This window comes from Notolepis coatsorum (assembly GCF_963971535.1).
Source record: "Notolepis coatsorum genome assembly, chromosome: 5".
NCBI lineage: Eukaryota > Metazoa > Chordata > Actinopteri > Aulopiformes > Paralepididae > Notolepis > Notolepis coatsorum.
In genome coordinates this window covers 203,802,685-203,817,914 of record NC_140169.1, presented here as the reverse complement: position 1 = coordinate 203,817,914, position 15,230 = coordinate 203,802,685, and the positions used below count along the sequence as shown (strand labels likewise).

The 15,230-nt window shown below is 41.8% G+C and overlaps 1 protein-coding gene across 1 annotated transcript in view; it reads left to right on the top strand.

Annotated features, from left to right (window-relative positions):
* Window positions 1-15,230, top strand: part of lmln (leishmanolysin-like (metallopeptidase M8 family)) — a 98,838-nt gene that overhangs the window by 19,634 nt on the left and 63,974 nt on the right. The window contains exons 4-7 of the mRNA XM_084313880.1: window positions 215-297; window positions 632-749; window positions 976-1,154; window positions 2,418-2,523. Coding sequence (XP_084170006.1) covers window positions 215-297; window positions 632-749; window positions 976-1,154; window positions 2,418-2,523 — 486 coding nt within the window. The remainder of the gene's footprint in view (window positions 1-214; window positions 298-631; window positions 750-975; window positions 1,155-2,417; window positions 2,524-15,230) is intronic.

The window sequence follows — 15,230 nt, the reverse complement described above, 5'->3', positions numbered from 1 at the left end:
TTATACTGACCAAAGCAACAGTACTGCTGTTTTTACTTCATCAATTACACTGACCAGAACAGAATTTAGAATTGGGAATGATTGTTTTAACATTAATTGAGATTGTTTTTTGTACATGGTCCCTGACAAAGTAAACATAATGATAATGTCAATGGTCAGATTATTGCAGTGCATAAAGGTAACAGTTCTGCTTGTGGATATCTTCTCCCTCCAGGACAAGCTGTTCCCCCAGGCTATTGACTACCTCCAGAGGGCCTTCAGTGTGAGACACAGGGTGGGGCCTGTGCTGCTCAGCAGGTAGGACTTTCCTCAGCCTCTCGTATCACTTGATATACAAGTTTAGCACTTTGGTTGAAGATTACGAGCCTCCAGACATGTCAACTGCCTTGCAAACAAGGGGCCTCTACAATATAATACAGACTGTTGATTGAACTACATCTAGGCTCTTATAGTTCCCAATACTTTCTGATGAAAATATCCAATAGTGCCCACTGCCAGAGCTGTGGTGGTGGTGCTCTTAACAGGCACCCAGAAAAGTGGCCATTTCTTTTTACTTGAACTCTCAGCCTTCCTACTGTCTCAATAAAGAACATTATTTCCTGTGTCTCCCCTCCTCTGTCTCCTTCTCTAGACAATGTGTTACCAAACAGTACCTGCGGAGAAGAGATGATCCTCATCGTTACTGCCAGGGGGCCTGTGCTGAGGTCACTCTCTGCGGACCAGTCATCGTACCACAGCACCACCTGCAGGTAGGAGGTCTTCAGACCCCCTCAAAACACCCTAAGTGATCCAATCTGGGACCCAACTGGGCTCTCTGGCCCCCCAAAAAAACTCTTTCGTTCTGGGTGGGGTCGCTTTGCTTTGCCATCGTATTATTATTGTATACTTGTTTATCATTGTGTGCTTGTTTATTATTGTATTCATATTGTGTACTTGTGGTTTATTATTATCGTGTGTGTATTTGTGATTCTGCAGCAATGTAAGGTGTGCAGTGAGTCGGGGAAGTCCTGTGGCCCCTCGGGGCCCCCAGATGGTCCCGGGGTGGAGGGCTGTGACCTCATTCTGTACATCAGCGGCATCACCACAGAGCGCTGTGCTCAGGAGAACATCGTAGCCTATGCTGCCTACTGCCAGCTGGAGGCTGAGCTGGACAGGTAGGCCTACATACAGCCTGAGAGGCTACATACACGAGTAGGGTATATCTACAGAGCCGCAAGCCCAACGTCTGGGCGGGGCTTCAGGGCTTGTACTCTGTTTGAGGCGGGGCTTCGGGGCTTGTACTCTGTTTGACTGCGTGGGTGGGGCATCGGGGCTTGTACCTTGTCTTGTTTCCTGTAAAACCCGGAAGTAGTCAGTTTGTGCTGTTTATTTTTAACCCTAACCTTAACCCTAACCCTAACCCTAACCCTAACATACACACTGAGAGAGGCTACATACACACTGAGAGACTACATACACACTGAGAGAGGCTACATACCCACTGAGAGGCTACATACACACTGAGAGGCTACATACACACTGAGAGACTACATACACACTGAGAGGCTACATACACACTGAGAGGCTACATACACACTGAGAGGCTACATACACACTGAGAGACTACATACACACTGAGAGGCTACATACACACTGAGAGGCTACATACACACTGAGAGACTACATACACACTGAGAGACTACATACACACTGAGAGGCTACATAATGAATGAATGAATGAAAACGTTTATTTTTGAACATGTATTCTTTTTTCCCCTTAAATTAAAAAACATAAAAAAAACATTAAAATAAAGGAATTATAAACAAAAAGTCAAGAGCAATGTATTTGGTTAGCAGACATGTCCAAAAAAGGAGTAGAGGGAAGCTAAGCTTATTGATCACTACCCCCTTACATTTACATTTGTTCTTCCATTAATTTGACTAGATATAACATAATTTAGTATATTACAATATAGAATATACTTTTACTTATAGTACGAAAAGAAAAGAGAAATTGATTCACTTGACAGCAGTGAATACAGTACAGCACTACATAACACAATATAACATAACTTTGTTTATCCTTATTACTCATTTCTGTATTTCTCTAATGTGTGTTTTTTTTGCTGCTTTTTAAATTGTGCCATATGTTTACTCAGTTTGATGTATTCAGGTAAATTATTCCACAACTTCACTCCACACACAAATATGCACATGCTTCTCAGCGTAGTGTGTACCATTGGTTGTTTAAGATTCCCTCTCCCTCTTAAGTTATATTCTTCTTCCCTGTCTGAACAATTTTTGAATGTTGCCTAGGATTAGTTTGTATCTGGCATACACACTGAGAGGCTACACACTGAGATGGATCCACATTATTCAGGCACACACACACACACGCACACACACTCGCACACTAATTTCTCTGTCTCCTCCCGCAGGCCTATAGCTGGCTATGCCAACCTGTGTCCCGCTATGATCTCCCCCCAGCCTCAGGAGTTTGAAGGAATGCTGTCCACAGTCAAACACGAGATCATCCACGCTCTGGTCAGTCTTCTCTCCTTATTCTCTTCATCTCCCTTTCCCCACATCATGTCACACTTGGGGGGAAAAGGGGTGTGTCATCAAAAAGTGTTTATTTACATATTGACGTTGTCCAGGATGAATGTAACTAGGTGGTTGCGCTGGGTATGAGCAACGATATGAGCCTGCAACTACCGAGACCCGTCGCTTGGACCAGCGTCATTCACTGGTTACGTGCTTGCGTCAACAAAGCATGTGAGCCAGGGCTCCAGACTAACTTTTTTCACCACCGTCCCAGAACTGTCCCGAAATACAATTTTAACCGTCCCAAAGTGAATGTAACCGTCCCAAAAATCAAATGTTGTTTCTTTACTTTGGTTTTGTCGTCTATAGTTGTTATTGCCATAAGAAACACAATTCAGAGAAGGGGAGAATAAATTGATTTAGTCAAAAGGCTCCTAGGTGGAAAGATTTCACAAGAATAATTATGATTAAAAATAAATATATATATATATATATATATATATATATATATATATATATATATAAAAGAAAGTGTTTAACAAGGTGCTAGTATAGGGATATCTGGTCACGGTGCTGTTATAGTCAACCAATTGGAGCCATGTTGATTATTCCTTCCATAGGAAAATATATTTAAATGTATTTGTATTTTATTTCGTTTTAGTTTTTTTTGTTATTACAAATGTGTGTGTTTATGGTTGAAAATGTTAGAGATAAATAAAGATCAAATCAAATCTAACTGAATAAGTTATTCCTCTTCTAACAAGAAAGAAAAATGTAGTTTAGCTACCTGTTCCACCCCAGGTGAAAATCTGCATAAAATGTATACCTAGGTAAATGGAATATTGCTCCACTTCTACAAGGGCTATTTGCATATTCTTGGTATCTAGGTACATCTATGGACCTCAGTGAATGTATTCTCAGTGTCAGAAATATTGTGTCTATTACTAGGCTTGCTTAAATTGAATTATGATTTTTCTTTTCATCTTTGACAGTGAATAACACCATGATAATAATGACCAGACTTAAAAAACTGCCACTGACCTCGTTCAGTACCCTCTTGAGATCATGTGTACAAAAGATCTAAGGAAATTAATAAAGGGAAGATGATAAAACCGAAGGTTCTGTATATACAGTACTGAATTCTCCCATCCGGACCAATGCAATTTGAAATATTATTATAGAATATAGAATATATGCTTATACATTACCTTAGTATAGCCAATTCGCACATTTATATATATATACATATAGTATCTTTCAAATGCCCGAGTTCAATTTGGATTTAGTATCACCAGGCGTGCATAATAACAGATACTGATATTTACTGTAATCGACTGTACTTTTTTATTTCCCCCACAGTCTAACCGTTTTGAAACTAATTTCAGATCTAATTGTTCCTACATGCTAACAATAGTGTGGAGAAACTGACTGTGTTTCAATATTTGTCAAAAACGTTACCTTTTGTGGCTTATTATCGCGAATCATAACAATTATTGATATGATTCATTCAAAACTTTGAACCACCATAGTATATGACAGGAAGTGTAGATCGGAGAAATTCCAACGCTGGTCGACAGCTATGAATCTCCTCTACGAAATGGCCGCAAAAACTACAATTCCCATGGTTCAACATGTTCATTTCCGGTTCCGGGTCGGATAGACGATCGCAAATCGAAAACTTAAAACGATATAAGGACACTTTTAACCTATTGCTAACCTATTGCCAACCTAACGTTTTACATTCTACATGCTTTTGTGACATAGTAGTGATGTTAATACTTGAAAACGGTTGATTTTAAAATCACAAATAATTTTCATCACTCATAAAAATATGCCTACAGATGAAGCCTTTAGTTTTCATGGACACTTTGCCACGACGCGCGCACAGTTATATCACGTCGTTTTAATTAATTAGGAACCCAGGCTGCTGTTCTGTTTTATGCCGCCAGGAGGCGCAAAGTCGACCGGCGGCTGTCTATTGAGTATTGACTTCCTCATTCATCACTGTGCCTTTGTGTCGATAACACGAGGCAACATGGAAGAACACAAGATGGCAAGATACAACGTCAGGAGAGCAGTAATAGAGGCAAAACGGCGTTACAGGGATAAAGTTGAACTTCAGTTTGAACAGGCTGACTCTAGAGGCATGTGGCAGGGCCTCAGAACAATGACAGACTACAAAGGCACCCCCCTCAAACTGAACAGTGACATCTCCTTAGCAAATGATCTCAATTCCTTCTATGCGAGGTTTGAGGCTGTGAATAACAACACCAGCCTACAAACCACGGCAATGGGGGGGGGGGGGGGGGTCTGCTGATGGAGACTCAGTGTTCAGGGTAACAGAGCATGAGGTGAGACGGATCTTTAAAAAAGTGAATATCAGGAAGGCAGCAGGACCGGACGGCATCCCCGGCCGCATCCTAAAAGTCTGTGCCGACCAACTGGCCCCGGTATTCACTGACATCTTCAACCTGTCCTTGGAACAGGCTGTCATCCCCACCTGTCTGAAGAAGTCCACCATCATCCCTGTACCCAAAAAATCTACGCCCGCTTGCCTCAACGACTACCGCCCTGTAGCCCTCACCTCCATAGCCATGAAGTGCTTTGAGAAGCTAGTGAAGGGCTACATCTGTTCCTCCCTCCCCATCAACCTGGACCCTCTGCAATTTGCATATCGCCCCAACAGGTCCACGGAGGACGCCATAGCCCATGTGCTGCACACAGCAGCATCACACCTGGACAAGAGGCAGGGGAACTATGTGAGAATGCTGTTCATCGACTACAGCTCAGCATTCAATACCATAGTCCCCTCCAAACTCATAGCCAAGCTCAGGGACCTGGGCTTGAACTATGACCTCTGCTAGTGGGTCTTGGACTTCCTGACGGGCAGACCCCAGGTGGTAAGAGCCGGCAACTGCACCTCCTCATCCATCACGCTCAACATAGGGGCCCCCCAGGGCTGTGTTCTGAGCCCCCTCCTCTACTCCCTGTACACACATGACTGCGTAGCACAGCGGAACAACAACACCATCATCAAATTTGCTGATGACACAGTAGTGGTGGGCCTGATCTCTGCCAACGACGAAAGGGCCTACCTGGAAGAGGTAGAGAACCTGTCACAGTGGTGTCAGGAGAACTGCCTCTCCCTGAACGTCAGCAAAACAAAAGAGATGATTGTGGACTTCAGGAGGTCGGGGGTCAAGGACTACAGCCCCCTCAGCATCGACGGGGCACCGGTTGAGAGAGTGAACAGTTTCAAGTACCTCGGAGCCCACATATCCGAGGACTTGACATGGACCACACACATTGACAGTGTTGTGAAGAAGGCACAACAACGCCTCTACTTCCTCAGGCGCCTAAGGAAGTTCCAAGTCAGTCAGAAGATCCTTAGGAACTTCTACTCATGTACAATAGAGAGCATCCTGACCGGCAACATCACCTCCTGGTTTGGGAATAGCACTGCACAAGACCGTAGCAGACTACAAAGAGTGACACGTTCAGCCGAACGCACAATTGGAGGGGAGCTTCCCACCCTCCAGAACATTTACAACAAGCGGTGCAAGGGGAAGGCTAAGAGAATTATTAAGGACTCGAGCCACCCGAACAACTGCCTCTTTGAACTGCTGCGGTCAGGCAAGCGATACCGGAGTCTTAAGGTGAGCACAGAAAGACTCAGAAGAAGCTTCTATCCCCAGGCCATCAGGCTGCTAAACGAACAATAAACACTATGCAACAACCATCAAATGCACACAGCACACACACCCACACGCACACACTCACTCAAACAAACAACACACTGCAGCACCCACTCTCCACACTTTAGATCACACAAACACACTTTACACTTTATATTTATTGATAAAGGATTTGCACTACAACTCGTACACCTACTGTGAATTGTACCTAAATTGCACCTCGTCCCATTTCTGCCTTGCACTATATAGTATTGTATATTAGTACACTGCACAGTATTGTATATTGTATGGTAACTACGTCTATTCTGCATCGAACATTGTACATATGTCTAAACTGAACACTGTGACCTAATTTTTTTACTTCTAATTTTACTATGTTATTTTATTTCATACTTATCTTGTCTTGCACAGTCTCTGGAGCGTAACAGTAAGAAGCATTTTGTATAAAAGTATTCTGTACTTCTGTATGACAAATATTAAAGAAACTTGAAAGAAACTTGAAACTTGAGCCACTGTCAACGTTGGGACGGCGCGAGACTGAGAGAGACTTTATTGTGAATTTAAAATACGCTGGTAAAGTGGGGAGGGAGATTGTTCATTCAAGTAAGCTATAATACAGTATTATATGGCCACCAGACATATTCTCTCCGTGAAATTGCATTTATCCGTCGCGCAAAAAGCTGTTTTCTTTTACTTTGAAAGATTGTCACTTCCGCCTCAGTACTCAGCTACAGGGAATGAAATACGTTGGTAAGCTAGCGAACATTGCATTCCTTATTAATTTCAGTAACGTTATGTTTTTCATCTGGAATGCAACTGTCTGGAAAGACAGTAAATAAACTAATAAAACGTTCAAACTGTTCCAACTTGTGTATTGTTTTCATAAAAGTTGACTAAGATTGTACTCTTGTATTTTGCACTGTACAGTATGTCACAGGTGAGCTTGCTAGCCATTTGATTGTTAACGTGATACTCTGCAGTGCAGGTGAATAAAGTAGAAGCACTTCTTATAGTGTACAATGGGGGAAATAAGTATTGTTCAGTAAATGTATTTCCAATTAGCGTATTCAAGCGAAATTTGCACCAGACGTTTGTATTAACTCAAGAAATCTAAACATTAAAGTCCATATGTAAATAAAGTTATGTGTAATCAAGTGGAATGAAACAGGAAAAAAGTATTGGACACACTAAGAAAAAGCAGTACACCACAGCAATGAAAGGCAAGGAACTAGCTGAAAACCAAAACGAATTAGGAGGCAACTCTACCTCCTATCTGTGCTAATAATGTCAACTGGGTTAGAATATATTAATGGGCTATAAAATGTTTTTTTGTTTGTTACCAAGGTGCCACACAAGAAACATCAACTGATGGGTAAAAGCAAAGGGCTAGCCTCTCAAGACCTTCACAAACAGATTGTTGCAAATCATGAAAATAGAATTGGCTAAAGACGTATTTCACAACTTCAGAATCTTCCAGTAAGCACCATTGGGGGCATTATCCATAAGTGGAAGCAACATCACTCCATCATCAACCGGCCATGCACTGGTGCTCCTCGCAACATTTCTGATCAGGGAGTCAGAAGGATACTGATGGGCCAAAATCACACCTGAATACTGCGGGGGATCATACAGAAAGCATCCTTGAAGCTGTCATTACAAACAAAGTTTTAGTTTTGAATCACTTCTCTTGTAACACAACTCCTGGTCTACAGTTCTCCTGGTACAGTGTGTAAACCCATCTTAGGTCCCGTCATCTATTAACAGTCTATACTGTAGTTGAGGGGAACCTGTGTCAGAATAGTCATTCTTATGGTGAAGGTAAACTATTCCTGATTTTGCTATAGGGACCCACCGGAACCCTTGCAAGGACCGGCTTTTTATTTAATATTTATTTCAGATATTGATTGAATGAAGTGTGTTTTTAGTCGACGGCGAAAGATTGATCGGGTTTCGACTGTCCTAATTGTGATGAGAAGTACGAATGACCTTGACTGAAACTGACTAAACTCCTGCCTTGATCAAATCCATTAATAGCTAAATAGAACTGTGTTGATTAAAAATTGCACAGTGGTGTTTCTAGGGTGCCAGGTGAAATGGGCATGTTGGAATACCACCCACATATTGGCATGAGGACAGTACTTATCGTTTATTAGCACATCTTTTGATGAGTTGGTCCCTCACACTTTAGAAGAACAAGTTACAGGTTGAAAAAACCCTCAGCTCAGAACTAGGCAAAATCTGCATATGGCTCGCTGATAACAAACTATCATTACACATGGGCAAAACAGAGTCCATTCTCTTCGGTTCAAATAACAAACTCAGCAAGACCGACGGCTTCTCAGTTACAGTGGGTGACAATATGGTCACAAGGAAAGAAGATATTACCTACCTGGGTTCCATCCTAGAGGCAAATCTTTCCTGTGACAAAATGGCATCCAATGTAATAAAAAAAAAGTCAACCAACAAACTAGATTCTTGTACCGGATCTCGTCTCTGGTAAACAAGAATACCCTGAAGACTCTGGCAGGAGCACTCATTCAAGGGTACTACGACTATGCATGCACCTCATGGTACCAAAGCACCTCAAAGGCGCTAAAAACAAAATTACAAACATCTCAAAACAATCTGGTCAGACTACTGCTTGACCTTACTCCTAGAACCCACCTCACCCCTGCCCACTTTGACAACCTAGGATGGCTTAGAGTAGACGCAACTTGCAATGGGCCTGGTCTACAAGATACACTACACGACCAAGGTACCCATGTACATGTCAAAATACTTCCCACTTTCAAAAACACTCTCAAAAAACACCTACGGGAGACTGCAATTCTAAACTGGCCCCTGTAAATGTCCTAACACAACCCCCCCCAATGTACAGTAAATGACCAAGTATAATAATAATAATAATAATAACTTCGTTTTATATAGCGCCTTTCAGAGGACCCAAGGTCGCTTTACATAGGGGGGGGGGAGATGACAAATTAACAAACATAGTGGACAGACACAACATATACATATAAAGTGAGAAAGTTAGGGGTTGAAGGCCAAGTTGAAGAGGTGGGTTTTGAGCAGTTTTTTAAATGAGTCCAGAGTTGGGGCGGTGCGGAGTTCTGCGGGGAGGGAGTCAATATTCCAATGTACAGTTTTGCTTGTTCAGTTGTACAGTGTCCCCCACCCACTCCTCCTACCCAACCTCCCCCCCAACCTCCTCCAATGTACAGTTTCTATGTCAAATGTATATACTCTCTTTTCTGGACTCTTTTCCTATCACAAACGGTACTGTATTTGCAAATCTGGTATGTCATAGATGTAGCAGTACTGTCTATCTGTATGTCATGTATGTCATATATGTTATGATGAATTGAAAATGGGGGACCCTGATGTAAACAAGACGAAAGTCTTTCTCTGGTCTGCATCCCCTTAACAATTGTATGTATTGAGCTGTACTGTACTGTACCCATTCTGCAATCTGTTAATAAAATGTTCAATCAATCAATCAATCTCCCCGTACTGTGGTTTCTTCTCAACCTTGGGGGGAATGGAATTGAGGTACATGAGTGTAGCAGATAAACATGCTCCTTTAAAAAAGTTCACAGTCAAATCAGCCCCATGGATAGATAGTAGCTTAAGGATTTTAATGAATGAGAGAGACATAGCCAAAAAAGCATCAGTGTGTTCCAGTTCTGCAGTGCTGCGCCAACAATTAGCATTTCAATGGTGTGTTTGTGTGTGTGGGGGTTTCGCAGCATTTCAATGTCACACCTACAGTACATACACAGTATAGTCACTCTACTACCCCCCTGTTGGGATGGAGGGAGAGACGAGACAGACTGAATGAAAACTTGTTTTCAAGTTTAATGTACATTAAGTTGTAAAGCACTTAGGATAAAAGCTCTATATAAATGCTGTACTCTGTCGTCTACTCTAAGCCATCCTCGGTTGTCAAAGTGGGCAGGGGTGAGGTGGGTTCTAGGGGTAAGGTCAAGTAGAAGTTTGATCAGTTTGTTTTGTGATGTTTGTAATCTTGTTTTTAGCGCCTTTGAGGTGCTTTGGTACCATGAGGTGCAAGCATAGTCGTAGTACCCTTGAATGAGTGCTCCTGTTAGAGTCTTCAGGGTATTCTTGTTTACCAGAGAGGAGATCCGGTACAAGAATCTAGTTCATTGGTTGACTTTTTTTATTACCTTTGATGCCATTTTGTCACAGGAAAGATGACAAGCACAACACCAGCCTCTGCCACAGCGATGCATGTCAAGCTCTCTCTCGTCTGTTGTGCATTAACGTATTGTGTGTTTATAAGCAAGTATTACACCATATTCAAAACACGGTCCTCTCAAATCACCATGTCCTCCAACACACAACCTAAAGAAGTTTGACATCCAACCACAGTGCAAATGTAACAGTAAAGTGCAATAGTGATATACAATGAACAGGTGATTAAACTCTGTGTAAAATATATAAATTAGTACTACTGAGTAATAGTGCTAATTACTACTCAGATGTATGTATAGAGTTGTAGTATAATACAGTGATAAATGCTTATGTCATAAAGGACAGTTATTAATGTGATACTGCATTTGCACACATTTGTTACACCTGATTTTGTAAGTAAGAGGTCTGGACATGGACATGGTTGCAGCCATTTGTTTTATTATTAATTTCAGTTTGGAACGTCACACAACTCAAGCAAAGTAATAACATGCGAGCATGTTCTAGTGTGAGGAAGTGTGCTCTTCTGTCCAGCACCTAGTATTTATCGTTTGGATGCGCATGCTTCTGTAAACCTTGTGCGAGACATGGTTTTGGATCCATCAACTTTAGTACTACTGAGTGTAGTGCTAATCAGATGGCACAGTCTCTTACATTTCAAATGCATGGGGAGGAAGAGTTTATACCCGACATTTCATTAATAAAACCTTCTACATTAAAGCTCTTATATAACCGTGAGACAATAATTTTTGCTTTGGCTTTTGGGACCTTCGTCATTCTGGAGACTGCTATGATGTTGTGGTCACTGAAACCTACAGGAACAGAGACTGCCTTTGAGCATTGGCCTGGCACGTTTGTATAAATATGATCAATACATGTAGATGAAATGCCAAATGCAAAACCTGTTTCTATCTTTTCTAAAAAATATTAAAACCTTCTATAGTTACAGCAGAATCAGAGAAGGAATCATCAAGGTGCGTTTCAGAGATGGCAAGGATATTAATCCAGTTAGCTTTGACCATACATTCAATTTCATAGCACTTATTTCTCAGACTACACACATTGATATGAGCTATAACCAAAACCCTTATGCAAGCCTAGCTTAATACAGGAAGTGTCAGTAGGCCTACCGACCATAAAGCAATAGTCTCAATGGGTTTCAGAATAACCAGGGAGTGATACTGGAGTCCCTAAACAGTTGGTTGTTGATATATAGTCTATCCACTACAAGGGCGTTTGTTTAGGCTTCGATGATCTTTTACTCAGTTTGGGCTTAATACAGTCTGTAATCTTCTGTGACTTTGTCTGAATGTTAAGCTATTTCAGTACAATAAATGCCCCTCTATACAGTTAAACTGGCCTGATGGTGTATCTTATTTCCCCCATTGTACACTATAAGAAGTGCTTCTACTTTATTCACCTGCACTGCAGAGTATCACGTTATATGTGGACCAAACCCGAAAATGTAAAAATCGAAATATTGCTTTTTTTAGTATACTATTGCACTAAATGGTAACACTTGTTATGCAAATATGCAACTTGTTTGTTGAAATGTTAATAAATGGGAGCTTCCTCAAACAGCCATCTCTTTCCCGACAATCCCCTCTGTGCACGAACCCTTACATATGGTAATTAAACATTAAAACACCTGCGGCTTATAGTCCAGTGCGGCTTATATATGTACACATCATTCAATTTAGCTGCTGCGGCTTATAGTCAGGTGCGGCTTATAGTGCGAAAAGTTCGGTAGTAGTAGATAGTAGTATAGACATAGCAGCATAGTAGGTAGTAGTAAATAAAACGATATGCAAATATACAGTAAGGAACCCGACGCGTCGCTAACTCCGCCATCACAACCATTGAACTATTATAACTCTGTTACACCTATACACGGCTGGCCCATAGTAGGTAGTAATAGATAGTAATACATACTGTACTGTAGTCAGAAATAAAACGTTACCAAAAGAATAATATTCTAATGATATTATCTGTCTAACTCGGCCGTCCCCGTCCACTACGGCTGCTGCAGACTCAGCCGAACGTTTAGGCAAATCACAGACGCCGATACTACAACGTCTCTCTGTGGTGCCACGCAATAGGTTGAATCGTAGTGAGCTAAGTTGAAGACAATGGTCGAGGTGTTTCCTGTTTCATAATACGAATTTCATAATAAAAGCGGCCCGCTTAAAAAATAAATAAGAGCTTGTGCCGTTTCAACGTTGACAGTTATCAATCGCTTGCGCTCAAAGGATATTTTATAAAACGAGGCATACAATATAATACTATGTATTTGAGCCAAAACATGTGGTCAGAACACAGTGTATTTTGGCCATTCGCTCTCATTCTCTCTCAGCCTCTCTCTCGTTGTCACCAGCTGTATGAAAGCGCCCTTCCTAGTCCACTCTCTCTCTGCCTCTCTCTCACGTTGCCGAGGGCGGAGCTCGTCCAGCACATTGTCACCAGCTGTATGAGAGTGCCCCCGCTGGTCATTGTTAACATTAACCAAGCAAAACGGCATCAAAACGGCCCCAAAACAGTTGTTCCATGACTATTTATGGCTGTATCTGTATATGATCATAATGTCAAAAGGGGTCGGTACCGACCCAGAGGGGTGGAACAGGTTACTATATAATGTCATTGCGTCCAGAGATTCCACCTTTGATAACTAAAGTAATGACACATAATGAAACATGTCCCTTAGATCGCGCTAAACTGGCCCCTGTAAATGTCCTAACACAACCCCCCCCAATGTTAGCAGCTGATATTGATAACTGCTGCTAAATTCCAGCGGGCCCTCCTCACTGAATATGGATTCATTGTGTAGCTGAAGTGAAGTTTGCCTATAGCCTGTCGTCTATTTCTCCGTGTTTGTTTCGATAAATGTAACGTTATGCCAATTAACTCGCAATGGTAGTAACATTACGTGTTAGTATAGAATCGAATAGAAATCCTTTAATAATCCTGAGGGAAATTCGGCACTACAGAGCAGACTATGTATCGCTCACATTGAACAACAATAAACATTTAGGTCAATAGGACTAAAATAGGAATAACAATATAATAATATTAAAAATAAGAATAAAATAGTGTGAACTATGGATTAATCAGTGGCAGTCTGATACGTTAGTCAGTAACGTTAGCTAGCAATAAGCAGCTATAACTAGAACGCGCCGATAACTGTATACAGTTCCAATAGACTAACATTACACTTCTGTGATTTAAATGTGTCCTTACCTTAGACTCAGGGGTAGTATTGCTGGATGCAGTTCCCTGTTGGTCATTTTGGGTCTGTGTTTATCCTCTTCAAATAGCGCAGCATGTTTGCGGTGATCTCTTCACTGAGAGGATGCCACAGTATAGCGCGTTTTAATTTTGACATTCTGATCTTTTCGCGGTTCTTGTACAGTGGTCTCGTGCCGTGCGACTGTCAATTACCAGCTGTCATTCACTGTGTCAACCAGGGTTAAATACCAGTGGAGAAAGCCTAGGTAAGAGAGATTTCCCTCACCTGTTAACACGTTTTTCTTTTTCGATGAGAGATTAATTTGGGGTGTGACGCTGCTGCAACGCGACTGGCTGATGAGGTGAGTAGGAGCTTGATGCTGGATTAGCGTATGGCTGCATTGGGAGGCGGAGATAGTCATTGGATTTGGCAAATCACGCTACGTTTAGACTTCAGTGAACTCTGTCAATTTAGTCAGCACGAGACATTCACTATTTGACAGCAATATATGCGCGCACTGACAGTCGGCCAATTGACATTTCCTGTGAAAAAAAAAATCCTCTCCGTCCCGTTTGCGTCCCAGCAAAGATTTCTGTTCGTCCCAAATCAATATTTGATTGTCCCCGGGACGACGGGACATCGTTAGTCTAGAGCCCTGATGTGAGCAGAGGCTCTTGTTTACTTGTGCTGGACCATGGCTAACGGCAGTCGGTGGCTAATAACATCAAACGTTTGGTTGAGCTAAAAAAAATAATATGGAATACTGCAAAATACAATATAGATGCAGCAATTTCATGAGTATTTCATGCAGTGAGGAAGCAGCTCCAATACGACAAAGCATTTGCTTCAACCCTTTGGGTCTCTTGTTAGTAGGCCTGTCCCAGACTAAGGATTTGTATAGTCGACTTTGATTGGCCAAAATTTGCCGATAGTCGACTGGTAGTCGAATGCAAAAGAAAAAAAATATATATATATATATATATTTAAAAAGAAAAATTGGGGTGGGACCATTCCATTTGGGCTGTGGGGGGTGCTTAATGTCTGAAGGAGTCGACTGAAGGCTTCTTGTTCTCTGCGAAAGCACACAATTGGTCCACTGATTGGTACATCTTGATATTTGTTTAGTGTGTTCGTTAGATGGGTGAAATCCTCTTACAGTGCCTCTGTGCCCGTTTTCTTAGGCAGTTAGCCTCGCTGGTATGCGCACCATTAGCGTTAGCCACGCTTCTAGGCTTCTTTGCTTTTGGAAAGAATGATTAAAAAATGTAATAATAATAAAAATATATATTATACTTTTTCTTTTCTTTTTTTTGCATTCGACTAAGAGGTTGGCAGTCGATTACGGCTCCTTTCGATCGATTATTCGACTAGTCGAGGTCAGCCCTACTTGTTAGTGGTAGCAACGTTAGCACTTACAGTGGCTCAGGAGGTAGAGCAGTCGTCTGACAATCCGGAGGTTCCCGGTTCGATTCCCGCTCCTCCTGGGCAGCGTGTCGATGTGTCCTTGAGCAAGACACTTAACCCCTAATTGCTCCCGATGAGCAGGTTGGCACCTTGCATGGTCCCCTCCGCCGTCGGTG